Source organism: Anopheles merus, chromosome 2R (genome assembly GCF_017562075.2).
Source record: "Anopheles merus strain MAF chromosome 2R, AmerM5.1, whole genome shotgun sequence".
In the NCBI taxonomy this organism is placed as follows: Eukaryota; Metazoa; Arthropoda; class Insecta; order Diptera; family Culicidae; genus Anopheles; species Anopheles merus.
In genome coordinates, this window is record NC_054082.1 from 48,914,620 (window position 1) to 48,940,253 (window position 25,634).

Here is a 25,634-nt window from a genome sequence, read left to right on the forward strand (position 1 = left end):
TGTACGAAGAAGAACGAAGCAAAAGGCAATCCTTGTGAAAGATTATTTCTCTCATTCAAAGGCGCTTGTCGCAATCTACATCCAGCTGCAGCCCACATCCCAGAAACAATTCTTTGTTTGCTTTCTTTTTCTCTTTCCACAACTGCAACTGCAGTGCACAATACGCTTCCGTCAGCACGATTAAACAAACAACCGTTCAAAACTGCATGTGCAAATGCAACTGTTCTCCGTTGCCAACTCTCCATCAAACGTTCAAAAGTCACCGAAGAAAGTTGATTTTTGTTCCCATCCTTCCCAAGCCCGATGCTAGCACTACAAACACTTCCAAGACTAAAACGCTACCTTTATTGGACCCGAAAGAGGGATAATAAATAAACAACATCACTACGAAAGCTACGACCATAACACGGTTACGGGCCAACGGAATGTTTCGGTCAGCTTTTGTCCGTCAATTTAGATCATCCTGCACGCCTGCAGCAGAAACAGCGCGCACTGAAACACACTCACAATCCGTTTACCTTGAAAATATCCCCAAACGGTGCACTGGACGGTACGGTCGCGGTATTCCCCGGGGACACTTTGCTGTTGCTACCGCTGCTGCCTTTGTGATGAGGGCGATGTTGTCCCGTACCCTTTCGGATCCGTGCCCGATATCCACCGGCGAATGGCCCGTCGCCCTGGTCGGTTGTTTCCTCGATCGCGTCCGCATCGTCCTCGTCGTCGAATCGGGGCGGTTCATCGCCACGCTGGCCTATCTTCGGCCGCACTCGGTACGGGTAGATTGCGTTCTGGAGCGCATTCTCTTTCGTTGCTCCAGCGGTCAGCAAAATCACGGTCGGCTGTGATGTGGTGGAGTAGTCACGGATGTAGTTCTGTAGAATGCTCAAAAAGAACAGAAAAGCCAACAGCGTCAGCACCGCCACGGACGCACCCTTGAAGCGGAGGCCTTTGTACAAAGGCCCCCCGTACGGTCCCCGGTACAGTGGAAATGCCGGCGGCGGTTGCGGTGGTGGTGGCGGTGGTGGCAGCGGTGGAGGAACCGGATGTGCTCCCAGCGGTGCCGGCCCCCAGGGCAGAAAGCTTGGGAAGAATCCTCCCGCTCCATTGCCCTCCGTTCCGTGCCAGTACTCGCTCGCCTCGTCATCGTACAGCTCGGGACCGGTTCCGGGACCGTACACGGGATACTTGCCACTGGCCAGCAAGGCGGGTGGCTCGTGGTGAATGCGCTGCGTGATGCTGGCCGTTTCCATCGGCGGAACGCTCGTGCTGCTGCTACTACCGATCACACTACCGATCGTGCTGAATCTATGCAGCAAACCGTCGGCCATCGTTGACGATCGGTTGGGACACCCGTTCGGATGAGCTATCGTCACCGTACTAACGGTTTCGAGGGCACGTCGCATGCATTTTACCCTTGCACAGGTCGTAATGAAATTTCTAACAATTTACCAACTCACTCACACACACACACACGCGCACGGTCAAGGTTCGGCGAAGTTCAGCTTTTCTCCAAAACATCCCGAGCGCGTGCCATGTGAGCTTCGCTGGACCGTTAAATTGACACCCTCCAAACGTCAGCGACAGCTTAAGGCACATGATTGTGTCAAATTGCGCGACAACAAGACACGTTAACGATGACGACTCTAATGCAAGCTTTCCATCTCGTAGGAACGGGAAAATCGGATTGCTTTCCATGCGAGTGGGCGCCATGCACTTTCCTACTGCAATCGCTCAGCAAGAGCAAGGGCGAGCGAACAAAATCTTATAACCTCACAAAGCCAACGCTAACGGTAAGCACTTAAGGGTCGTCAGCACAGAAACAGCTTGTTGAGTTGACAACAGCGCGCACACGGCTTCATGTGATGCCGTTTGAATTAGAGAAGCACTGATAAATGTTCCAAGCACAAAGCGACGCAGGAAACACTTTTCTATCGAATTGCGCTTATTTTAATGTCAATGCGACCTTTGTGTGCGAACTATGGTATGGTTTCAGAGAAGGCAATTTTAATATCATTTGAGCAGAAGAATAAACCATTTTGAAAAATGCCAACAAATAAAGAGGCTTGTTAAATATATGAGAATTTGTTCCTAAAAACTATAACGGAATCCGCGCTGTTCAAATATTTGGAAAATTAAAAATTTCGCATTTTCGGTGAAAATAATTTCATCCAATGGGATAAAATAAAGGACAGTGCTTTTTGCAACAACCTCTGACTTGAACATTCTCTATTGTTTTGTCGTCTTATTTCGGAAAAAAGCCCAGCAATGGTGTCTTTAGAGAAATCCCGTGGAGTTCAAGGGGTGAGTTCAAGTCTCGTATGTACCGTGCATCCATAGTAAGCTCTAACAATCAAATTGCGTGGTACGTGGCCAAATAGAAGAAAATTATCCTTATTTAGTCCGATATTTATGTACCGAAGCTACCCTGTATGAGGAGCACGTTCTATTGGAATGATGTTAAGTACGTGTCCAATGGCATCCATCAAAAATTGACTTTTCCATGCCAGAATATGAATTAGAATATGTTTAAAACTTTTTTATGACTTCCCATTCTAGCACAGAAATTCACTACGTCATTGTGGTTCGATAGCCTTTCCATTGCATACAGTCCCAACCATCGACTAGCGCGGTGGCTTTTCATGATCATAATAATCATAATAACGAACGTTGACGATAACAAACTGGATTAAATTAGAATCAACGTAAGGAACAACGAATTATTGCAATACCTTTATTCAAAACATTATTTAAATATCGTTGGCATTGTGCAGTTGTAAAGTTGTAAACGATAAGAAAAAAAATATTGTATATATTTTACACTATCTTTCCAAACAAAATTTTCAATAACTTATTTAAAGAACATGAGCCACAGTTCCTACTGCACCTCAAAATGGATTTCAGGCTCCTCGCTGTACCAACAATGTAACTCTTCTATTAAAAATCTATGAAATAAGTATTTCCCTTTAATGTATGTTTATGGTGTGACTTTGACCACATAAAATTAAAATATTTCTCGACTCAATTTAAATATTTGAAAAAACACACTCTTTTGTGAAAAAAGAACCCTTAAAATAGGTGCCTTGAAAAGGGAACGCTGTTCAATTAATTTGAGTACTTTGCTCACGAAAACTGTACCGTGGATTCATTTTTTTTATTGCTACCTTTTCGGTAATATCCACCAACATGGAAACGAGTCACACATATTGCTGCTGTCACCATTTTACGCGATGCTGCTGCGGCCGGTATCGCTACAATTACGCTCCATTGATTTTCAATATGCACCGTTTTACCGAGCGCTTTATTCTTTAATTATAATATTGCACCGTCGGTTTTCGCATTTTCCCACACGGTGTACATCATTTCGCCATTGACCCTCTCCAGGCCCAGGCTGGATAATTAATTATGTTGCCAAAATCCAACTGTGGACAACACGCACAAATGATGAAAAATGAATCCGTTTTGCTGTGTCCCGCTGCCCACAGCATTCGCATGCCTCCACGCTATGCCTTTTGTGCACCTGTCTCCGTGGGCAGGGTCGAGAGGTCCAAAGCGGAACAAGAATGGGCAGCAAATTGCCATACTCCGAACACACCGAGGGAACGAAACGGGCATGCAAACGGGCTTAATGCACACTCGTCACACAGGACATGCCACCTACGCCCTGTCGATCAACCGGATGATCGGTCAATCGTGAAATGTTCCGGCTTGGTGCCACCGGGCACACAGGTTCGCTTGCAGCGGCTCACAATACCGCAACAGGGCTCCCCACTGACGGCTTCACGTCCATTTTCCGGCCGGTAACCCGACGGTAATCAATCCCGGAACCAATCCCGACAGCAGCTGAAGCTTATCCGCGGTTTCCGGGCATGGTCGGAGGCAACGGACAAGGTGGTGATGTCGCGGCGTTGCCTACCTCGTATCGATAACCGAAGGCTGGGCTTAAAAATAATTGAGAATGATCCTGGGCGTGAAAAAAAGAGACAGCCAACGGTAACCAATTCGGGGAAAAGCTTGGCATGAAAGAGGGTATTAATTTAATTAAAAATAAATAGATGAAAAACGTTAACAGTACACTCTGCAAAACTCGGTCAACGGTTGCGACAAAATGGCCAGCGAAGGATTTTTCATGCGGTGCTATAATTTGAAATAAAAATATGCTCATCATGTCGATAATCAAGTATAATGATACGATAACTAGCCCGGTCCGGCCGGCCGGTAATTAATCTCTCATCATCATTTTCAAGCTGATCACACCCATGAACAAGTCACACAAGAACATCAAGAGACAAGTAGCGAAACCTAGCCCACGGCCCCAACACAGAACCGTTTTTAATCACTCAATACTCATTATCGGAACCCGCTGTGAAGGGTGGCGGAAAAATACGCATGCTGGTGATATAGGTGATGAAAATGAATGTTTTATGTGCAATAAAAATACGTTTCGGACCCATTCCTACCCAACCCGCCAGTTGTTTTTTTCTCCCCCATCGTTCTAACAGAACCGAAAATGGTGTGCGTTTTAATTCGTTTATCGATGTCGAGAGCATGTTTCGTGGCAGTTGTTTTGTTTCGACGGTATAGTGCACGCCTAACTTTCCCAACGGGCAAAACATTTTCCAGTTGGAGAGCTCGAAGTACTCTCCTGATAGTAGTCATTTTTGATAGTGCTTCTTTTTTCTTGGTTATTTGTTCGAATGTATTTCACATTACGACCACTTCACTGCTTCATGTTTTGCCTGTGGTATCGCTTTTTCATGCACTAAATGGAGTTGTTTTTGTTTTGTGTTTGATTCGTGCACTGCCCATCAATTACTCACCCATTCATCCGTCGTAGCAGTCGTATAAATGTCACCGAAGGCAGTGGTTCTTTTAATCGTGCGAAAAATAAAACACAAATCCATTTCGCCAGACGGTGAGCGAGTGGCGAGAGTTTCAATCAAATCGCTGCATCGATGTATAAATCAAAACGAACCGAGTGAAATTTAATTAATTACCGAGCGAAAGTTTTATCGACTTGATTGAGCAGCTGAGTGTTTTGGTGGAGCGGACAAGTGGGGAACAGTACTAGTGTACCATACTAAAGCACTGAAATTTAGGGTACTTTTAAATATCATTTAATTTTGGCACCTTTTTAATATTGCAGTGAACATTTTAGAACTCTCCTCAACGAAAAATCAGATAAATACCCAAGTATTTCGAAAACAAAATCGTCAATTTTCAAACAATGCGCATGTTTCAAAGCGGTACGAAACCAACAAAAACAATTCAGCCCAAAGAACTACACAAAACATTGTTAAAGAGCAATGTGTAACAAGAGTTCATGTACATTGGAAAAAAGATTTAAGGTGGTTTATTGAGTAGTAGTGTGAGGAAATGAGGCAAGAGACAATTATTAGTAAACAATACTAGACAAAACCATCACAATAATGATTTAAGCGTCATTAATCATTTAAATTTTCAAAGCACGAACATATGTAGTACAACAGAGACAATATCAAAAACCGCATTTCTTCTTGTTGTGATGGTGCGCTAAATAGAAAAAGCATCAAACAATACATTTAAATTTTTTTAATATTTCATCTAAATTTGTTCTCTCTCAAAGGTTCTAAAAGGTTCTCTCCATTATCGGTATGAAAACAGTTATAAGTTTAAAAATGAATTAACTGCCGAAGATATATTAGATAAAGCGTTAAATTCATTGCTGATATATCTAATTGGTTTCCAGCCAATTTTATAAAAGCTAAAACAAAAAACTTAACTTTCTCTTGGACCAGTTGCAGATTAACACGAGTGGAGGTCCTAGGTGGACACACGAATGTAGCTCTTTCAGATGTGTCGAGCGAGAAGTTGCATGCTTTTTTGGGGGCCCCTAAAGACGAGCGGGGGTGCCGGTCTGGTGGTACAGTCATCAACTACGTACGACGTCACAACATTCCCGTCATGGGTTCAAGTCCCGAATAGACCGTGCCCCCATACGTAAGACTGACTATCATGCTATGGTAACAATAAATCACTGAAAATCAAGCTCACTTCACTAGTGAGTACAGGCAGGCCTTGACCGACATCGGTTGTTGTGCCAAAGAAGAAGAAGAAAGACGAGCGGCTGCTCAATCCGCCCCTGTCTTTAACGCTTTGAAATCAGGATGTAAAAACAAATTTTACTCAAACATTTCATCTCTCCATAAATCACTAATGTAAGATTGAATTGAAGGAAATTTTAAATGTCCTCTATTCTTTTTGACCTTATTTCAATTAGTAATTTAACTGATTTCAAAATGTTTCATATAAAGTCTGTTCGCAAGTTACGCGGTTCTCGACGTAACCGAATTCGGAGATACGCGGTTTTTCTAAATTTGACAGTTCAAACTAGTTAATAGTGCTTTTTTGTTAAAAGATTTAATTATAAGTGGAAATTATCAGAATGTTCGCCACAAATCGTATCCAATAAGTGATGAAGAAGTGTATAAAAGTACTCAATTTAATAAAAATTATCAAGTTATCAATTGTATTTTGGCCGGAAATCGCGAAATTCGACATACGTTGGTATTCAAGTTCCTTGGGAACGCACAAGCCGCGTAACTTGGGAGCAGACTGTACAATCTTTCACAGAGTTACTTGAATAATACGTAATACACAATATAGTTGATTAATTGTTCTTTTTCATAAAATCAAGTAATTTTATACTCTTGATTACTTATTTAATACAATTGATATAGAAAATTCAGTTATTTCCGTCGTTTTAGCTTTTTATACATTTAGCAAAAATACAGTTAATTTTACATTTACAATTGTTGGAGAACATTATGAAGATTTGACATTTTAACAGTCAAAGTTACAATTTCGTGTAAGTCAAATTCGCTAAACTTGGGGAAAGACTGTATTCCTATCTCATCATGCTACTCCTTTAAGTATTGGTTCAAACTCAAAGGTGGGTTATAAAAAAATAAATAAGTAACTTCAAAGTACACACGAGATTATCTAAATAGATAGAGTAGATGACCGCTAACTGAGAGGTAAACAAGCTCGAACTTTGTTCGTTGACTGGAGTGACGTTTGTATAGATTGATTGTTTTGTTTGGCGTTGACTGGAATAAAAATACCAAACTCCAGTTAGAAAAACATCCAGTTAGCGGTCACCTACTGTAGTAATAAAAATAATTCTTTTTTAATAGGTAGCAACATGCGTATTTAAAAAGAACACAAATATGCATTATAATGCAAAGTTTTGATGTTTATTCGAAATGCGCGCTTTTCGTTCGGTTCTTCTATTGCATAAATTCTTAGCCTAACAGTAAACAGAAAAAGAATGGCTATACTTTTTTGCTTTTCAATTATTATTTCATGCCGTCAAATTATCCTCCTGTCTATTTTTCATAAAAGTGTTGCTTCTCTAATATCGTTAGAAACACTACGTCGAGCTCAATTGAAGAAATACATGATAAAATTATTTTCTAGTCCGAAACCGCTCCCTACCTACATCATACGACTGTTCTCGCACAAAATATACCGCCATTCTATTCCGTTATACTACCTACGATGCACTAGTTTGGTCGCATTGTTTTTTTTTCTTCTTTTGTATGAGTATAATTGTACCATTGCTTCAAAAAGCCCAACCGCCTGATGGCGAGATATGCGATCGCCGGGCTCATTCATGTTACTCACTGGAGCACGGAAATGTACTTTATATTTGCACTTTACGTTTTGCACACCCTCAATCGAAGGCTTGAACGAGGAAAGGATGGATATGATTTAAAAGACTTAATAGTAGATTGTATCCTGATTGTACTATCAGTATTCTATCTGCAAGTAGAGGATTGGTGGTGGTTCCTGATTGGCACGAAACATTCACGGTTGTTCGTTTTTGCTGTCGCTGGTGTGTTAATAGTACTGATGTGGAGAGTAATTCCCATGTAAAAGTTGACTCATCTCCTGGTTGTTGCTATGGAGCCGAGAAAGCACGCATGACGCCAAGCGTTACCTCGTGGGCCATCCGTTCTCCAGCGACCCATTCACAAGAGCGTTGCTAGCAGCAGTGTGGTCACAACGATAAGCATATGGCCAAGCACGACTTTCCTAGTCGAGGTGCCATCGTTGGTCCACTTCAATCCAGAATAGTTAATGTTTGGAACGTTTTGTTCTACAAGAAAGAATGTTGAATAAGTTTTAGTTCCATAAACAGAGTTAAGTTCTCGTGTCCAGTACAAGGAATTGGCTGCTGGCAAATGCAAAAATAAAAACAAAAAGAAAAATAATCGACTCACATAACAACAGAGGACAGTATTGCGGCACACACACACTGGTACGTGGAGATTAGGATAGGAAAGGAGAATAGTTCCAGGGTGGAACGACCCAACCAAAAATTAAAGCACTCATAAGGTGACAGGAATAACGGATTCTAGAAAAGGGGGTTAAATAATAAATATTAGCGATAATATGGAATGGTTCCACAAGAAAATATGGGCAATCATTTTTTTTTTCCTTTCATATGAATGAATCGGTTCGTGTGTCACTTACCGAACAGGTTTAGTCGAGCCTCGGCTTGTCCAACCTTGTTGGTGGCCTTGCACACATAGTCACCGTAATGCTCAGCGGCCACAGAATGAATCTTTACCACGGAAGTGGTTACATCGTCCGGCGAGCCAATCTGCGAGATGCTGTACGAACCGCCGTTATGGATTTGTTTGCCATCGCGGTACCAGGAGATGGCGGGAGCCGGAAAAGCCTGCACCACACATTCCACATCGATGTCGTAATCGAGCGCCTGCGCTACCTTCGGCCGTGGCACACGGATAACCGGCGCGAACTCCACCTCGAGCGTAATCGTTTTCGTGTCCGCACGGCCCACCCCGTTGTCCGCCGTGCAATAGTACGTGCCACGGTCCTCCCGACGCAGTCCGTTCAGGCGCAGCTCGTTGCCGGTAAACGTTTGACCACCGATGGGCAATATAGCGTTATACTCGCGCCTCCAGCTAATGGTTGGACGCGGGTAGCCATCCGCACGACACACCAGCTGGGCATCTTCACCCTCCGCCTTGGTCAGTGTGTTGGTGTGCTGATTTTCAAGCAGCATCGGCGGATGTCTCACCTGCAGCTCGACGGTTTTGGTGATTTTGCTCGTACTGTTTACCTGTATCTGGCACTCGTACAACCCAGCATCTGTGTTGACGATATCGTGAATCTACAGTGAAAGGCGAACAAAATGTTACGAACGAACAAACGTTTTCTAAATGTAGGCGAGAATGTAAATGTGATTGTGTGTTTCGTACCTCCAGCACATAGTTCGCAGCATTATTCTCCTTGGTAAAGTTGAGCCTGAACCGATCTTCCGTCACGGCCAGCTGTACACCGAGCGAGATGATGTTGCTTTCCTTGGTCCGATCGCGATTGCTCTTTTGCCAGCCCACGATGTAGTTCTTCACATTTGCGATCGAACAGTTCAGCGTCACTTGCTCGCCAATGTCTTTGATTTGCTCCGGGCTGATAAAAACGATGCTTGGGCTGGCGGTGGACGCCTGCTGTGCGTTCGCTGCGGGAAGGAAGGTGAGAAGAAGACACATTAAACGAAATCCGACGCGTACGCGCCCCATACCGCACATAATCGCCGAATAAATCCGGTTGATAAGAGGGGTGCTCGTCTGCTGGGCCGTGCTGATACCACGGTTAGGGGAAAACGACGGCACGGCACTTACACAGCGTCAACGCCACGCTCAGCAGCGTAATAATGAGAAGCAAATTCATTCGTAGCAGCCACATCCTTGGCAGGGGCGAACGGACTGTGCGACACGGTGCCAGACACTGCGCACTCGAGAAGAGGTTGTTGTATGCGTGCGTTATCCTTTTCGTGGGGTTCTGCTGCCTGCCTCCCTCTGCAGGATGCTGCAAGCGGATGCTTGATTAGGCGATTCTGCACGACTTGTGTCGCAGGTACTTTGGAAAGCAGACACGCTCTCTGCTGGAACAAAACAGATCACAGATAAGGCAATCAATCACTATGGAGCGAAATCCGAGAGTAAACGCCGAAACTCTGTCAATAAGAACTTACGCGCTTCGTAGTAAAAAAAATAATCACTGGAAACTTCCTTGTGCCCCTTTTAGGCGAGCGAAACTGGCGGCGAATTGCAATTCACTTTCTAACAACTGTCCAGCAGCAAAACGCACCTGCACACGCAAACGGCACAGCAGAAAATGAAACAATTCCACGAAAAGCATGGAACGCGCGGCATCCTCACCAATACACAGGCATCGCGCTACCGGCCGATAGAGAAAGAGCGCCCGATCATGCTCTCTTTGCAGGGAAAGTGAGAGAGCAAGCACGGGAGATGGAAGTTAGAAACAAACACACAAACACACACATACACATATAAGCACGTATACAACACCGTCTGGCTGGAAGGATGCTGTGCGTCGTATCGATTGCACGCACACTTCCGCAACCCGGTCGAAAGAATGTAGCGAGATAGCGGTTGCTATGGAAACGCGTGTACCTGTTTCTCTTGCGAGAGAAGAATTCTGGCCGTTGTTTGGCTATCTAACATTTTTCTATCGCTTTTGTGATCTCGCTTTATTCGACCTGTTTTTGAGTTTTAAATTTCATTCGCCCTCTCACACACTCACACTCACACACTCACACACATACGAATAGTTCTCTTTATCGCATCCAATGGACCGGTTACAACTTCAATCTTTCCGCTCTGCTCTTCCCCCCTTCTATTGCAGGCGTTCGTTCGCTCTTACACCAGTGCACCAAAGGAAAGTGAAAAACCTGTTTCCCATTCACACATACACTCGCACACACCCCCCTTTACAGGCGGTAGAACCGTTTCCAAGCGATGCATGAAACGGTGCAGCTTATCCTACATTAGAGCGGGTGTCGTCACCCATTATTCTTTCGCCCAATGCATTGTACCCCGCGCCAGCATTACCCTTTTCCGTTGCAGGAGGGATTTGGTTCCTGACGCCATTGCTGGTACTGTTGGTGATGTAACCCACACCCGCTCGTCCTTTTAATTTACACGCATCCCTGGTTGCGTCCCTCCCGTTGAAGCCTAGGGACGGGGACAGGAAGGTAGGGGTTTGCACGTTTCAAACAAGGGCGACAATGTTTGGAAGCCATACAAACGAAATGCCAAACATAAACGATCTCTTTGCAGGTAACGGCACACACTCAAACTCGGCACGGTGCAAGAGATTTGACAATTGCAGGGTTTGAGTGGGTAGAGAAGCTGCCGGCACTTGTGAAACCGGGAATACCGCACAAGTCATGTCCCGTTCCAGTGCTTCAGACGAGACTTCAGAACAATTGTTGGGATTTTACTGTGAGCTGGTGAGAGATCCTTGCATTGTCTAGCAGTCGGGCTGCGTCGGTTATGAAAAGTCATTCTCTGAGTGTTTTGGGCATATGTTTTCATTTTTTCATATGTAAATATGACGATCATAAATTATTCGCTGTGAACATGCAGGAAGCGTTAATTCCGTGCATAACTTTAAGGACCCCTTTAAGTTTAAAATTATCCCTTAATTTTTTCTTTGTACAATAAAATAGTTACTTCATAGTTTTATGTTTTGCGCGCCTAAACATTAACGAAACATTAAGGCCCTGAAGGTAGGCAATTTGATGTTTTAATAAGCACTAAAACATGTACCAATAAATGAACATAATTGGGAATGACTGGTATTACCATACATGACTGGTGACGGGATAAAACCGTTCATTCCACGGCCTCATTCTGTACCCTGCTTGTTTTCAAAACTCGTATGGACCAATGACTCCCATAGCATTGATAATCCGGGTACAGCTGGCTAATGGCCAAGAAGGAAAGTAAAAAAATAACACCAAATGGAAAAGAATTTATAGCGCATGCTATACATGTTACCACATGTTCATAAATATGAACAAATTATGAAAATAAATGAATGAAATTCTTTTGTCTTTTCATCTCTTTAATCATATGAGTTCTGTATTAATGTGTTGGTGAGTATTTCAATTCTTATACTGATTTTATTGTTATCAACATGCTAAGTATATTTTTTAACTATTGCTTCCTCACAATTCTCGTGCTTAAAATAAAATGCACTTAAATTCTTAAATTAATAGAAAAAGAAGCGCATGAATATGAAACGATACTGCAAACACTCTATCAACAGCAATGAATTGAAACGGTTATAGGATGCCGTTGAGACACCTCAGCATTATCATCCACGCCAAGAATGAACCACATCAAAAGCTCTCTAAGTACACTACTCACAAATATCGTCTTCGCTGGCGCCAGCGAGGTGCACTTTAAGCAACGGTTGACTTTCCCCACTTTTCCGCCAGCGATGGTCCCATCCCGGATCAAGCATACAAGGGTGTATAGCTTTCGCTAAATGTTGTTATCAACCGACACTACTTCGTTGCGGAAGAGTATGTGGGCGATTGTGCGGTGTTTGGTGTCGATTGGCGGCGTTAGCATCAAAAGGCAATAAACTGAACGATTGCTATATAAAATATGTTGCTTGCTGACTCATCCCTGCGGTTGAGGACACTGTAGTAGACGGTTAGAAGTAGGTCATTGGTAACACAGCAAAAAAAAACACACACACAAACACACACACACACACTTTCGATTAATTTCCGGAAAAGTGTGCACCTTGTAAGCTATTTCTTTTCCGCTTGAGTTTTGCTGCACTAACTTGATTTAAGATTGGGTAATATAAACATTATCTTTCTCTATGATCTTTTTTTATCATTTTTAAAGTAATTGACAACAAACGTTATTAAACATTCACCCAAATACTAACAGGAGTTTAAATTTCCCCGTCATGCATAACATTTCTTCGTATGATCTTTCTGTGCTAACAACAATTAGCTTGCCACACCAACACGCTCCCAGAGCCTCACGTAGTGCCATTCGAGACGCGTCCAAAAGATAATTCACTCTTAAACGGTTGTCTCATTTTCCCGTCCCGTCATGCTGTCAGCGGTTATGTCGTGTTTTCCATTTTTATTCACATTTCAATCCTGTTGCCCAGTACCATCGCCCAGCAGACGTGCTGGTTTACAAAAGCCGGCTAATAGAGAAAAGGCCTGTCGTGTTCGACTGTGGTGATGGTGGTGGAGGTTTTCCTTCCCATTTTCTCACACCCTCTGCCTCCGGGGCGACCTTGGCCCCGACCAACGATGTCCCACTACTGTGAGGATAGGAAACGAGACTATCCCACCACACTAATCTGTCGGTGGTAACAGTACCAGAACGCATTTTCGCACTAGCTCATCCTCACTCGCAAACGAAGGGAGTGTGGTTGACCGTTCGTCGCTTGATGGATGACGTTTGGTGGTGCAAAAATAACATTTTCATCCAGCAAAACCTGACCTCCCAAATCGTGGCCGTCCGCCTCATCCTCTGTCTCTTCTGTGTCAAATACAAACTCATGTCCCTCGCATCTGGTCGGTTTCGCTTTTCTTTTCAAACGGAGGAAAGAAAAAGGAGCGCCAGAACGCCAGCGAACCTTTTCATCCGCTTTTCCTCTCTACTCGTTGCTGACTTCCGCGTTCTAGATGTGGCTGGCCGTCGTGCTGGTCCCGGCTGCATGGCGTCGCTTCGGCGTTTCGTGACGTCATTGCCAGACCCAATTCCATCAGTGTGGAGTTGGCTGTACGAACAGGTCAACAGTTAGCAAGCACAAACGATGACGACGCGCTGACTCCCTCGCCTTACTGCCTTTTTTTTTCAACGACACAACGCTTACACTCATCGTCAAAAATAGTCGCAACGAGGTGTTGTTAAACAATGTTGTAAATTCGTCTCGCAAATTACTACCAATAAAAGTGTGAATGGTTAGTGAGTGTCATGCAGTGCATGATGATCATGAATATTGTAAAATGTAATGTCTGTTGGATTGTAAAGTAGTGTTAACGTAAATTTTATGGCTGAAAATTCACAACTGAGTGAAACATGTACTTGCTAAAAAAACTAAAAGTTTGCAATTTAGTAGTTTTGGAAGATTTGGAAAAGGTGTCATTTTTATGTTTTTTTTTTCGCAAAACTGACGTATATGTTTTGTGATTATTTATGACATTATATGACAGATATATTTAACATATTAGATTTATATTTATAATAGTAATAATGTTATAAACACAAATTTAAGAAAAATAATCTTTTTCTTCGTCTAGTACTTAGTGTATCGTCCTACGCCAGCTTATATAGACTTTCCAGGCTTATTCGGTACCACATGGACAATACTTGCTACGGTGGCAATATGTGGTTATCACCTATGACGTTATTGAATCATATTGAAGTTGACGGTTATATGTCCAAATAGTAAAAAACAACTATACATATATCTACTTAACATCTTAACAATATGTCTACTTAATACTAAAGTACATTAAAATTCAAATTCTACATAATTATGTAAAACATTTGGTTGTATATGTATAATATTTACTAAACAAAATCTTTGGGATATCTAACTTTTCAACAAATTCAACGAAACTTTTCATATACAAATGCGTATGCTTCAAAATCATTATAATATATATTTAAGAAATAATTTAATAAATGTTTTATTAATTATCTAAATTAAAAAAATGTGTCTAAGTCTGTGAGAGCATTGAATTCTTTAGTCCCGCATAGAGTTGCCATTAAACTCCATTATTTGACATCTTTACGGTAAATGCAATAATGCAGTTAAACACACCAAATCATCACTATATAAACATAAATTACTCAAAACTAAAAAAAAACACTAAATTACACAAAATAAAATACAATAAATAAAATAAAACAATATTTCATTCTTGCAATCATGATCAATTGATCAATATGTATTCTCATTTACAACTTCTACAACTACATCACAACAAGCGCAAATGCTTTGAACATCACTGTAACGTGCTTCTGATGTTACACAATCGATCCGAACCCATCTCAGACTCATGCTCTTCAAAGCCCGCCCACCCCGCAAATGTAATATCACTGCGCTCTAACCGAACCTCCCACCCCATACGCGCTGACCGCGTACACCCAATACCCCGCCACATCCATCGCCACCATCACCACCCACGAACTCAGCCCAAACGTCAGCAATCGCACAAACAGTAATGCGTTTATTCAGCGTTTAGCCGTTGCTCCGTCGCTCGTCGACATCGAGGCAAACCGAACCCACCGAACTCGGCGAACGCAACGGCACCGCCGTTTGAATCGGGGAACTTTGGCGCAATTCAGTCTGCTTCTAGAATTCAACCCGTACGGACGATCTGTCCCGTTCGCCTTTTCGCGCGTCATCGCATCAGACGCCTGCCAGCTGTGAGCAACCGTGCACACGGAGCGGGCGGTGCATCTCTGATCGTTGCATTGTGCGGTAATAATTACGATCACGATCGTTGCAAAGATTGCAGCTGACATTGACATTGTGCGTTGTCCGTTGCATCGAAGACGGCCGTGCTTACGCGCCAAGTGTTTGGAGGGGAGGGGGAGGAAGGAGCGATCGTGTGCATTGCAGCCGCGTTGGAGATCACTCGCAGGAATTAGTGGCACGATTTACGATGGCATGTGTTTAAATATCGGTGGTCTGCTACCGCTGTGGATTTGTGTATAAATAAAGTGTCAAAATACGAGCGAGCAAGGAAAATCTCCCGGAAAACAATTTATTACATCCTTCGCCTTCTTCGTACGGTCGATTGCAAAAATGCAACGACGGAAAATTGGCTTCCAAGCCGGACTAGGATCCATCCTGGGTAAGCGAGACCGTGAGCACCGTGACCGTCAGCTAATTAAAGTGTAACTCAAATAACATACACACACACACACATATATATATATATATATATATATATATATATATATATATATATATATATATATATATATATATTACTTGTACCGTAAATCATCTACGGCAAATCTATTTTGCCCGCGAGTGAGATTAAGATCACATTCCATACACATGACTGCCGCCTCCTACCGTCGCCGTTACACCGTGCTGCTTCCATCGATCACGGACTTCGATCGAATCACGACGCGATAAATTGCGCGCCTCCACCAGCGCCGCGGAGAACATAAATTTTCCAGTGCCGATCCAGCGCAGCGTAGCAGTCACACGATTAGAGCTATTTTCGGCTCACATTTAACGTCCGTTTAATGTGTTTTCATTCACCAGCATGTGCGAGCGCTGCCTGTGGTACGGCAGTTTTTTAATGGATTTTTTATTCAAAAGTTCTGAGTGCCTGGGGGGGGGGGGTGGAGTTTGGTCGGAAATTTGGGAGTGCTTGGTTAAGCCAGCAGTCGTAGCAGTGATTTCCGTTCCGGGCAGATGACCCGTAGCCGACCTCACTCCAGAGCAGATTTCATCAAATACCATATGCCCTCCGTGGCGTTCTTCCGCGAGAGGAAGGTTCAAGTGCGAACCGGAACGGGGGAAAATGTATTTAAAAAACGTGGTAAAGAAGAAGGGAAAAAACGGATCAACATCTCAGTTCATGAATCATGTTGCCTCGGAACAGCGTCGTTACTGTTTGCAGGATAAATTTAGATTTTCCAACATTACGCCTTCAAGGCTGATATTGACGAAATCGAATGCGATCGGAAGTTAACGTCGTAAGGGCGGGTTGTTTTGTACATCAACCTACCAAAAGCTTGAAGAAGTGGGAGTTTAAATTCTATGTTTGCAGTATAATGTTTACAACAGTGTGTATTGATTACAGCGCAAAAAAGAAGAATTCCAGCACAAAACGCCACTTTGTGCACTATCTTGGTGACCAAATTTACACAATTCAGTCTTTCTAGCAGTTTTTGCTTTGTTTACACACTAACAAGCGAAAAACATTCCAAATAATCTGCGCCGAGCGGGTTGTGGCCGTTTCCCACAAAAGCGATGTTCGCTGACAGTATTTTTCTAGTGGTTGGATTATTTATTTACTTTATCCAAATCGGAACGCATCGCATAATGGCCACAACAAAAGGGGTCTCTGCGGGGTTCGTATACTTAGAAGATCAGTGTTTTAAGATCCCCTTTGGCTTGCTGCTAAATGCTAAGCACGCGTACACATTTTCGAACGCCAGCAACATCTTGAGCGCGTTTCCATATCCGGCGAGCGCGCGCGCTCGGCATCGGAAACGCTTGACAGTTTTGCTGTCAGGCGTAGGCCAGCGAATCGAAGCGCCGATAGCTGCCCGAAAGGCAACAGATTAGAACGGTTCGTTCGAGGCGGCGTGTTACGTAGGTGTCTTGAGAACAGCGATCGTACAGGGCTGAACAATGTAAGTCGAAGCCATTCAATCATGCACGTATGGATACTAACCGATGATCCAAACGTGGTCTGGAGCAGCCCCACACTCTCTTCATCGTTCGCTAATTGGTTCGTTCGTTGGGGCGTCGGATCGTTCTTTTGTGTGTTCCGTGTACTTTTTTGCCAAGTTTTGTGATCATAATCATTGAAAACAACCTTCTCGAATCTAAAAAATTCTATTCAACCATTCAATGCCGAACGCGGGAGTCGAGCTGGCTCTAGTATCCAAATACCAAACTTGGTTGAGATTATTGCCGCCCCAAAAGCTAGAATAATGCCGTCCAAATTGAGCGTTCGCTATGGGATCTTCCCGTGCGCTAAATGGCCATACAAATTGAACTTTAAAAATATCGCTTTTTGGCGCAACCATTCCAGAAGCAGCAGCAGCAGCACTTGTGCGCGTGTTTACTTCTCCACTTTGAGCGCAAAGTGTTGTATCACTTGAAGCGGACGTAAACAGCGTGGTAGTAACAGCGAAACCCACCGCTGTGCGCCGCAATAGATCGTTAGATCTTGAACTTGAATTCCTGCGTACGCTTCCCTTCTGCTTCTTCTACTACTTTGGCTCGCAGTAACACCTCCAGCAGTTGGGCCAGCGTAGTGATCGAAGGGCCATCGGCTTCCTACTTGTGACCCAGAGGGTACCAGAATAGGAAGACAAACAGCAACCGCATCATCCTCCGCACTATGCTCAAAGACTTGATAGCAAACAAATACACCGCCAGATCGGACTGTTCCGGAATGAACGGAAACGATCAATGCTTTCGCGAGGTGACTCTTTGTACCCCAGATGGGATCAGCTTGTAAACTGGAGCCACCCCAAATGCCTACACAAAAGCGACGCGTTGGGCGTTACTAACGACCGACCATCTGGCTGCGTTCCATTCGTCCTTGATGTAATACGAACAATGTGAAGGACAATATTGCGTAAGCCTTAGTAACTCGCTGGGAGCGTTCTTTTCCCACCAACGGATCACACATGGGTAAGAAGAAGTAAGTTAAAATGTCCACACTACATAATACGGATAGAATATGGATGGGACAAAGGAAAAGTTTCTTCGTATGTCTCCGTTTGAAGATCAATAAATTAAACTACAGCCACCACCACTCGCTCTCTCTCTCTCTCTCTCTCTCTCTCTCTCTCTCTCTCTCTCTCTCTCTTTTGTTACCACTCGATGGGCGAGAAAAGTCTCAGACACAGAAGCTGTATAAGAAAGCTACTTCGTCTTTCTGTCTGTCCGTCTGTGCGTGGGGTTTCGACAACAAACAAACTGTTATGAGAACATCCAACATGTGTACATCGTTCCAGGGTCCACGAAAGAGGAGAGGGAGAGGTGGGGTTTGCTTATCCGAGTGTGTGATGGAAGGAGAAAGAACGAGATAAATGGCAGATGGAAAATGGAAAGCCCTAACCATGGGCAAAAAGAGAGTAGTGAAAAAAACAGCGAGAAAAGTGTGTCCGTTTTTCATTCGCATTTTGCGAAGTTTTTCTTTCTTTTTTTTTTGGAGTTTTCCCGGGGCTTGGCTTCGGTTTCCCATCCACCCACTACTCACGACTCAGCCTGCCTGGGGATCTGCTCTTTATGGCGGGTAGAATAGCTGGCGCCATGCCAGCAGCATCCGCGCGTCGGCGGAACCGTTCTCGCAACCAACGTGACGCCCAGACAAGATGAAACGACGACAACGCGGTTTTCCGTTACATTTTTGGGGGATAGACCATTTGCAACAAAAACACCCATTTCGCGCCACACCAACCCACTCACACACAGACACACAATACGCGCTTCATGGATGCGTTGCTATTAGGGGCAGCAATTCAATTAAATGTCAAACCCTCCCACAGCGAGCCGAAGATGCAACACTTTTCTGCGAGGGTTTCTCCGATCTTGCCCAGGGTCACTGGCACTGGCAGCGATCAAACGTTACGGGCGAAGATGGATAAGATTTGCTCTAATTAAGACGAGGGGGACTTTTGGGCGGCCAGGAGATTCCGAGGGATCATTGGGTAAACTATCTCCAGACGGGCGCATTTGCCTGGGGAATCTGATTAATATGGCATTACGAACAGCGGCGACAGCGGAACCGGGTTTGATGAATTACATCTTAAAGCAATTACTGTGCGTTAGCGCTGGACCTTTGGCTTATGATTACACTACGTGTGTGAGTGTTTGGCGAATAAATCAAACTGTTTCGCAGTGAGCAATGTCGTTGGTTCAGGGATAGGAAACAAAATGTGGTACCACTTATCCGCTGTGAATCATTCTTAATTCAACTCCAATAAGTGCTCAACGGATACTGCGTAGTAGAAGTGGGAGTGTCTTTCTATGACTCGGCATGTTAACCACCGATCAATCAGACACTAGAGACGATCTGTTGGAAAAGTGTATGATATAGTGTATGATCAAAGTCGAATTATTTTATTCAGTGGTCGACTAAGTACGGCCTGTGATCTGAATTAATTCGAATGGCGAGAACATTTTACAATTCGAATTGCAGTTTCTTTGATCCAACCCAGTAAGATGTAACGATAGCATTTTATTGCACTAATTTTGAATTTTACTTCGTAAGACCGTTAATAAACTAATCAACACAAGTTTCAATGCTCCAATGGTAGTTTGTAAGAGGAACACAAAACATTTACTTCAATAATATCTTTAGGATGAATTAAACATTCTCAGTTTTCATGTGTCAAAGGTGTCAAAAACAACCAAATGTAGTAAAGAAGCTTTTCAAAGATTGTTTTTTTTTTTTAAATTAAGATAACTGTGAAAATTACCTCTCAATAAGTCCTCAGGCAGATATAAACAATATTTGCATTATTTTCATTTTACTTATTTTATATTATTAAACAAAATGATTTCCATCTCAAATAAAACTATTTTTGAAGCAATAGCTTTAAACTTTGAACGATTAGCACTGCTGTTAGAATATTTGAATAAAAATAATAAAAATGGAATAAATTCAAATTTATTTATCCTTTCGTTTAGTATAGTTGAAATTACGTTGAATTTGAGTTGAGTAGTAAAGTTTTCCGTTATGTTTAAACAGACGTCTAAATAATTGCAGGGAGCACGTAGTTTTAAACTTTATTTGTCAGGAGGGACGAGGTCGTTGAAGCTTAAATATTATTATTTTTATGAAAACAAAAACTCTTTTGTTAAGTAAGTCTACCAACCCCTGATTGAACACATTCCTTCAAAAAATAAGAATTATCCACAAAAATTTATGTCTATCACGTGCAGAATGTGCAGAAACAACACATTAGCAGCATACAAATCATATCGGTGTCATGCATATCTTCTACTTTGGCCATAATCCATCACCTTCCAACTCGTCACAAACAAGACGAATGGGCTGTAAAAGCATGAACTCGCGCAAGCTATCATTAGGGTCGTTAATAACGAAATTAGTTTACAATCTACACTCTTCCTCCCCCCCACCCCTCGTAACCGTTTACGTAAAGGGCACACGCGAATCACACGCGCTACACACCGCAAGAAACATTGCAACCAAATCCCCTCATCACCACGTACATCTTTGCGCAAATCATCGTTTCTGCGGTGCAAAAGTCGATGTGTGTGTGGTTTATTTGGGTTTTCCATCGCATATCGACACTCCCTGCTATCGATAAAAACGGCCCGACCCGATGGTGTTTACCGCACGTTGTCGATTCGCGCGTTATTCGATATCCTCTCGTTCCATCCGGCTTGCCGGCTCCGTGGTCACGGAATCCGCCTGATGGCGCATATTTTCCACCGTCCTCCGTTCTGTAATGGATTTGTGGATAAGATAGAAACATTTCCGCGATCAACTATCAATTTTCCACCAGCACTGCTCCACCGATGCACGAGCCGTTGGCCGTTTCAATGTTTGTAATGCTGGTCGTTGATACAACATGACGCCCTGCATAGGGAGCGGCTGCCTGTAATGTTCTTCTCTTTGGTTTTCGAAAACCCCAAAACCCATTAACCTAAACACAACGCGTTGCCTGAAGCAAAACAAGCGCCCGGGATGGTACAAGATTTGTTTGTAGTTCGTTCCAACAACGGGTTCGTTGCATAATGCTCGGCAATCGGATCGATCGACGTCCGGTGTGACGTGCGGAATCTTCGTTCGCTCATCATCTTCCTCCGAAAACACACACACTCACACATCCTGCATTTCTTTGTGCTCGTTTTGTTTACAATTCTAAATCCCGCACTTTCCTTCTCTCGGCTCCATTTCATGCGGCGCAGTACTGGGCACCCTTTTGGCAATGGTTGGACAGTCGATTGCCAACGAATTTCAAGGAATACGACGATCCAAATGCCAGCAGAGCCGTGATCGTACTCAGGTGAGTCATGGCCTCGTGAATCTCTCATCAATCTCTTCGTATGTGGCAACGTACCTTTGTTCCTCCTCATCCTTTGCACAGATCTACGAAGGTGCGGACAATGTGCTGATGAAGCGTCTGCAAGCGCTAAGGACGGAAATGCGCGCGAGAACCTCGACGCAGAGTGCCGAACTTGATGCGTATCTGGTACCGATGTACGACGAGCATCAGTCCCAGTACCTGATGGAGGCGGATCAGCGCATTCGGTTTCTGACCGGGTTCACCGGTACGATCGGGGAGGCCGTCGTGCTGATGCGTTCAGCTGCGATCTGGACGGACGATCGCTATATCGAGCAGGCGGATCAGGAGCTAAATTGTGCCTGGCGACTGTTCCGCACCGGTGAACGACCAACCGTCGCCGAATATCTGCTCTCGGAACTGTCGCCGGAGGCAAGAGTGGGCGCAGATCCGCAGCTTGTGCCGCACCATGCGTGGAAAGCGCTGGAAACAGAGCTAAGTGCGGACTACATACGGATGGTGCCGATTAACCGCAATCTGGTGGATATGATTTGGGGTGGACGTCGTCCAGCGCCACGGTCTGGTGCCATCAAGGTACATCCGGTACGGTTCGCTGGCGAGCGGTGGGACAGCAAGGTAGCGAGGCTGCGTGCCAACCTGACGGCTATGCGATGCGACGGCATGATCGTGACCTCGCTGACCGAGGTGGCGTACTTGCTGAACTTGCGCGGTAGCGATATCCCTCACGTGCCTGTGTTCAAGGCGTATCTATTGGTAACGCACCGAGAGCTGCTGCTGTACACCAACACGAGCCGGGAGACGCTTGGCTTGAAGAACCACTTGAAGGCTCACTCCTGCCACAACGAGAACTGTGTACAGCTGCGCGACTACGGCGATGTGTGGCGCGATTTGCGCACTCTGGCACAGCACTGGCACCGGCTGCTGGTGCCCGGTGCCGTCGTCTTCGACACCGGAGCCTCTGAAGCCATACATGCGACCCTGCCACGGAACATCGTGTTCGAGCGACCGTCGCCGATTATCTTTCTGCGTGCGCAAAAGAACCAAGTGGAACGGCAAGGCATGCGGCAGGCCCACATCCGGGACGGTGTGGCCATGTGCGAAGTGTTGAGTCGGCTGGAGGAGCGGGTGAGTAGACACGGGTGTGCGCTGCCGTATCTGCGTCAATTAAGATTTAATTTATTTCTATAATTAAGGCTAGTGGTGCACATATTTCAAGTAATTCTATCGGGTTTACATTACAGTATGACATCCACTGTTCTTGACCGTCATTGTTTCAAGGGTCTTTTTGCATCATAAATCAATAAAGATGACTAATTAAAGGGGTGATCTTTAGCTCATACGTGTCAAGTAAATTAAAGTGGAAGCAATTGGGCTTAAACCTACGCAGGTGTAAAATCTGACAATGTGCTAAAATTCACACAATCACACAATGTAGACAGATGATAATGTTATTCTAATATCGTAGCTTCCATTGGATGATCATCGTTATTGTGTGAAACCTTTTTAGCATGCAATAGTAGTTCCCTACCATTATCGATTGCTGGTTTATGACGCTCTGCTTAAGTAGCATCTTTATCTCGGTAGTCAACAATGTACTCTAACAACTTAGTACCTCCTTCTCTCCCTCAGTTTATTGCCGGTGATCACATCACGGAGATGTCACTGGCACGCGAAATCGACCACGCCCGCAAGACGCAAAACAACTCGGAGGGAATCGCCTTCCCAACGAGCGTTGCCTACGGTGTACACTCCAGTATGCCCAACTATACACCCTCGAATCGTACGAATATCGAGCTGTCGGAGGGTATGGTGCTGATCGATTCTGGTGGCCAGTACGAGGACGGTACGACGGAAGTGTCCCGTACGCTTCATCTCGGTGAACCGACAGCGGAACAAATCCGGGCCTATACGAACGTGCTGATCGGTATGATACGATTGTCCATGCTGACGTTCCCGGAGAATCTAAAACCTGCCGAGCTGGATGCACTGGCCCGTGGACCAGTCTGGGGCTCGATGAACGACTATCCGCACGGGACCGGTCATGGTATCGGATCTTACTCGTCTGTTCGGGAATGTAAGTTGAATTTGTTCAAGGTCTTGGACACCTTGATCTATGGGAATTAATTAAACATCTGATCTGCTTTTTAGCTCCTATCAGCATTTCCTACACGGCCAAACAGAGGTTTACCTTCAAGGAGGGATACTTTTTCTCGAATGGTATAAATGAATATTCTGATCTGATGTCATCGTGAATCAAATGACATTAAAATATTCTGATTTTCAGAACCTGGTTACTATAAAAATGGGGCCTTCGGCATTCGACTCGAGAATGTCCTTGAAGTTGTAGACACGGCCAAGATGCATCCAACGGGATACAAATTCCTTGCCTTCCAAGACGTAACACTAGTCCCGTTCGAACAGAAAATGATCGATCGAACTTTACTCAGTGTGCCTGAGGTTGGTTTTAATTTTACAGTGAATTTGCAGCAAAAACTTAAAATGTTCGTATAATTTCCCTTTTTTGTAGAAAAAGTGGTTGAACGATTATAACGCACGCATCCGGCAGCACGTTGGAAGTGAACTGAAACGAAAGCACAAAATGGACGCCTTCTACTGGATGATGAACAAAACCCGACATGTGCCAGAGTATGTGACGGAGGCAGATTACAACGGTGTCGCCACCACCCGGCACGATCATTTGTCGATCGCTGGTGCTCTAACGATCGGTTTCCTACTAACACGATTCGTTCTCAACTGAAACTGTTTGCCATACTGTCAGTGTGTCTCAGACACGCTGAAACGGTGCCATTAAATGTTCCATATATATCAACTACACCCCAACAATAATTGCTGCTGGGAGAAGCAATTCAAATTTAAATTCATTCGAATCAATACACGGCGGGATCAGTTTTTGGTTTGATTTGTGAATGATTTTTGTCTCGAGACCAATCGGCACCCTTCTCTGAACATATAAACCAACTACCGAGTATATCGGCAAACGGCGCACAATTGCACCAAACAGTTACGAGCGTATTAAAAACCAATTTAAAGTTAAATTATTTACACCGCTTAGATGTTAGCCATGACAAGAATGGAAGGCTTCCGGGAAGATAAAAGCTTCTGCGAGAAAGAGTGATATTTTATTTATTCTGTTTCATCCATCGCGAACAAACTAAGCACTAAGAATTGTATGTTTAACGATGTAATACAACAATAAACTAGTCTACCGAACAAAAGCGCCTATTTGTTTATATAGATCGTGAAAAAGGGGTGGCGTGCATGAGCTTTTTTTTACTTTTTTAACGTTTAAAATAACTGTTTCCCGCGAAGCAATGGACCAGCATGGTAGCAGAAACAGTTACTCAAAAAGTAAGTACAATATCCGCTCCTGGATCGAGACAGCTGTGCGGACCATTGTATGAACAAGACAGAACCTGGCACATTGCTTGAATTGGGATAAGTTGCAGTTCTAAGAGCGGTATGCGTAGGAGATCGATTCCAGGCCCGCTAAAAGTTCAGTATCAGTTGCAGAAATGGTATGGGTTGGGTAGGTCCACCAAGTTCCAGGGTAGGTATGTGTTGAGTATCAGTTACAGGTTCATTATGAGGTTATTTCGGTGACAAGCACGGGTTCAGTTATCTAGTTCCAGTTATGTGTAAGTTCCAGGACTTGAATGGATTTAGCATCTATTGCAAGATCAGCATGGTTTCAGAATGTGATCCAGGGCTGGTATGGGTTCAATATCAGATTCAAGAACGGTTTATAATCAGGATCAGTTCCAGGACCAGTAGGGTTTTAGATTCAGTTTTATGATATACATGAGATTGGATTCATGTCTAGGGCCTGTATCGGTTCTATAAAAGCCCAAGATCGACATTGATTTGCTATAAGTTCCAGGACCGGTATGGTGTATGGTTCAGTTTCTCTTGATGTGTCTATTGGGTTTAGAAAAAAATATTGTCTAAAAAATAACCTCATTATTTTGCGTAGCCCTACAGCAAGGCCTAATT

At 43.9% G+C, this 25,634-nt stretch overlaps 3 protein-coding genes across 5 annotated transcripts; 1 reads left to right on the top strand and 2 right to left on the bottom strand.

The window, feature by feature from the left end:
- Positions 1-503: 503 nt before the first annotated feature.
- On the bottom strand, positions 504-1,328 carry LOC121600232. The gene has a single exon (XM_041928658.1). It carries the CDS (start codon positions 1,326-1,328, stop codon positions 504-506), a length of 825 nt encoding a protein of 274 aa, XP_041784592.1.
- A 5,882-nt stretch (positions 1,329-7,210) lies between these two features.
- LOC121589778 (lachesin-like) lies at positions 7,211-10,205 on the bottom strand. Of its 3 annotated transcripts, none has more exons than XM_041908901.1 (5): positions 10,043-10,205; positions 9,690-9,949; positions 9,267-9,526; positions 8,515-9,178; positions 7,211-8,137 (listed from the first exon to the last, which is right to left on the bottom strand). In XM_041908901.1, exons 2-5 carry the CDS (start codon positions 9,751-9,753, stop codon positions 8,010-8,012), a joined length of 1,116 nt encoding a protein of 371 aa, XP_041764835.1. In that variant the 5' UTR covers positions 9,754-9,949; positions 10,043-10,205; the 3' UTR covers positions 7,211-8,009. The 3 variants fall into 3 exon arrangements, with proteins under 3 accessions (XP_041764835.1, XP_041764836.1, XP_041764837.1); XM_041908902.1 differs by having other exon boundaries at positions 9,690-9,952; XM_041908903.1 differs by lacking the exon at positions 7,211-8,137 and adding an exon at positions 8,262-8,395 and having other exon boundaries at positions 10,043-10,204.
- A 4,968-nt stretch (positions 10,206-15,173) lies between these two features.
- On the top strand, positions 15,174-24,854 carry LOC121588970 (xaa-Pro aminopeptidase 1). Its single transcript, XM_041907457.1, has 7 exons — positions 15,174-15,721; positions 21,508-21,605; positions 21,687-22,748; positions 23,253-23,697; positions 23,772-23,840; positions 23,908-24,080; positions 24,151-24,854. Exons 1-7 carry the CDS (start codon positions 15,673-15,675, stop codon positions 24,379-24,381), a joined length of 2,127 nt encoding a protein of 708 aa, XP_041763391.1. The 5' UTR covers positions 15,174-15,672; the 3' UTR covers positions 24,382-24,854.
- Positions 24,855-25,634: the final 780 nt, after the last annotated feature.

Coding starts and splice junctions, on each gene's coding strand:
- LOC121600232 (XM_041928658.1), bottom strand. CDS start 1,328: ATGGCCGACGGTTTGCTGCATAGATTCAGCACGATCGGTAGTGTGATC.
- LOC121589778 (XM_041908901.1), bottom strand. CDS start 9,753: ATGTGGCTGCTACGAATGAATTTGCTTCTCATTATTACGCTGCTGAGC. Junction 9,527..9,689: donor GAGCGTGGCGTTGACGCTGT/GTAAGTGCCGTG, acceptor TCCTTCCCGCAG/CGAACGCACAGCAGGCGTCC. Junction 8,138..8,514: donor GGCTCGACTAAACCTGTTCG/GTAAGTGACACA, acceptor TCTTTCTTGTAG/AACAAAACGTTCCAAACATT.
- LOC121588970 (XM_041907457.1), top strand. CDS start 15,673: ATGCAACGACGGAAAATTGGCTTCCAAGCCGGACTAGGATCCATCCTG. Junction 15,722..21,507: donor CGGACTAGGATCCATCCTGG/GTAAGCGAGACC, acceptor CATGCGGCGCAG/TACTGGGCACCCTTTTGGCA. Junction 23,698..23,771: donor TTACTCGTCTGTTCGGGAAT/GTAAGTTGAATT, acceptor TCTGCTTTTTAG/CTCCTATCAGCATTTCCTAC.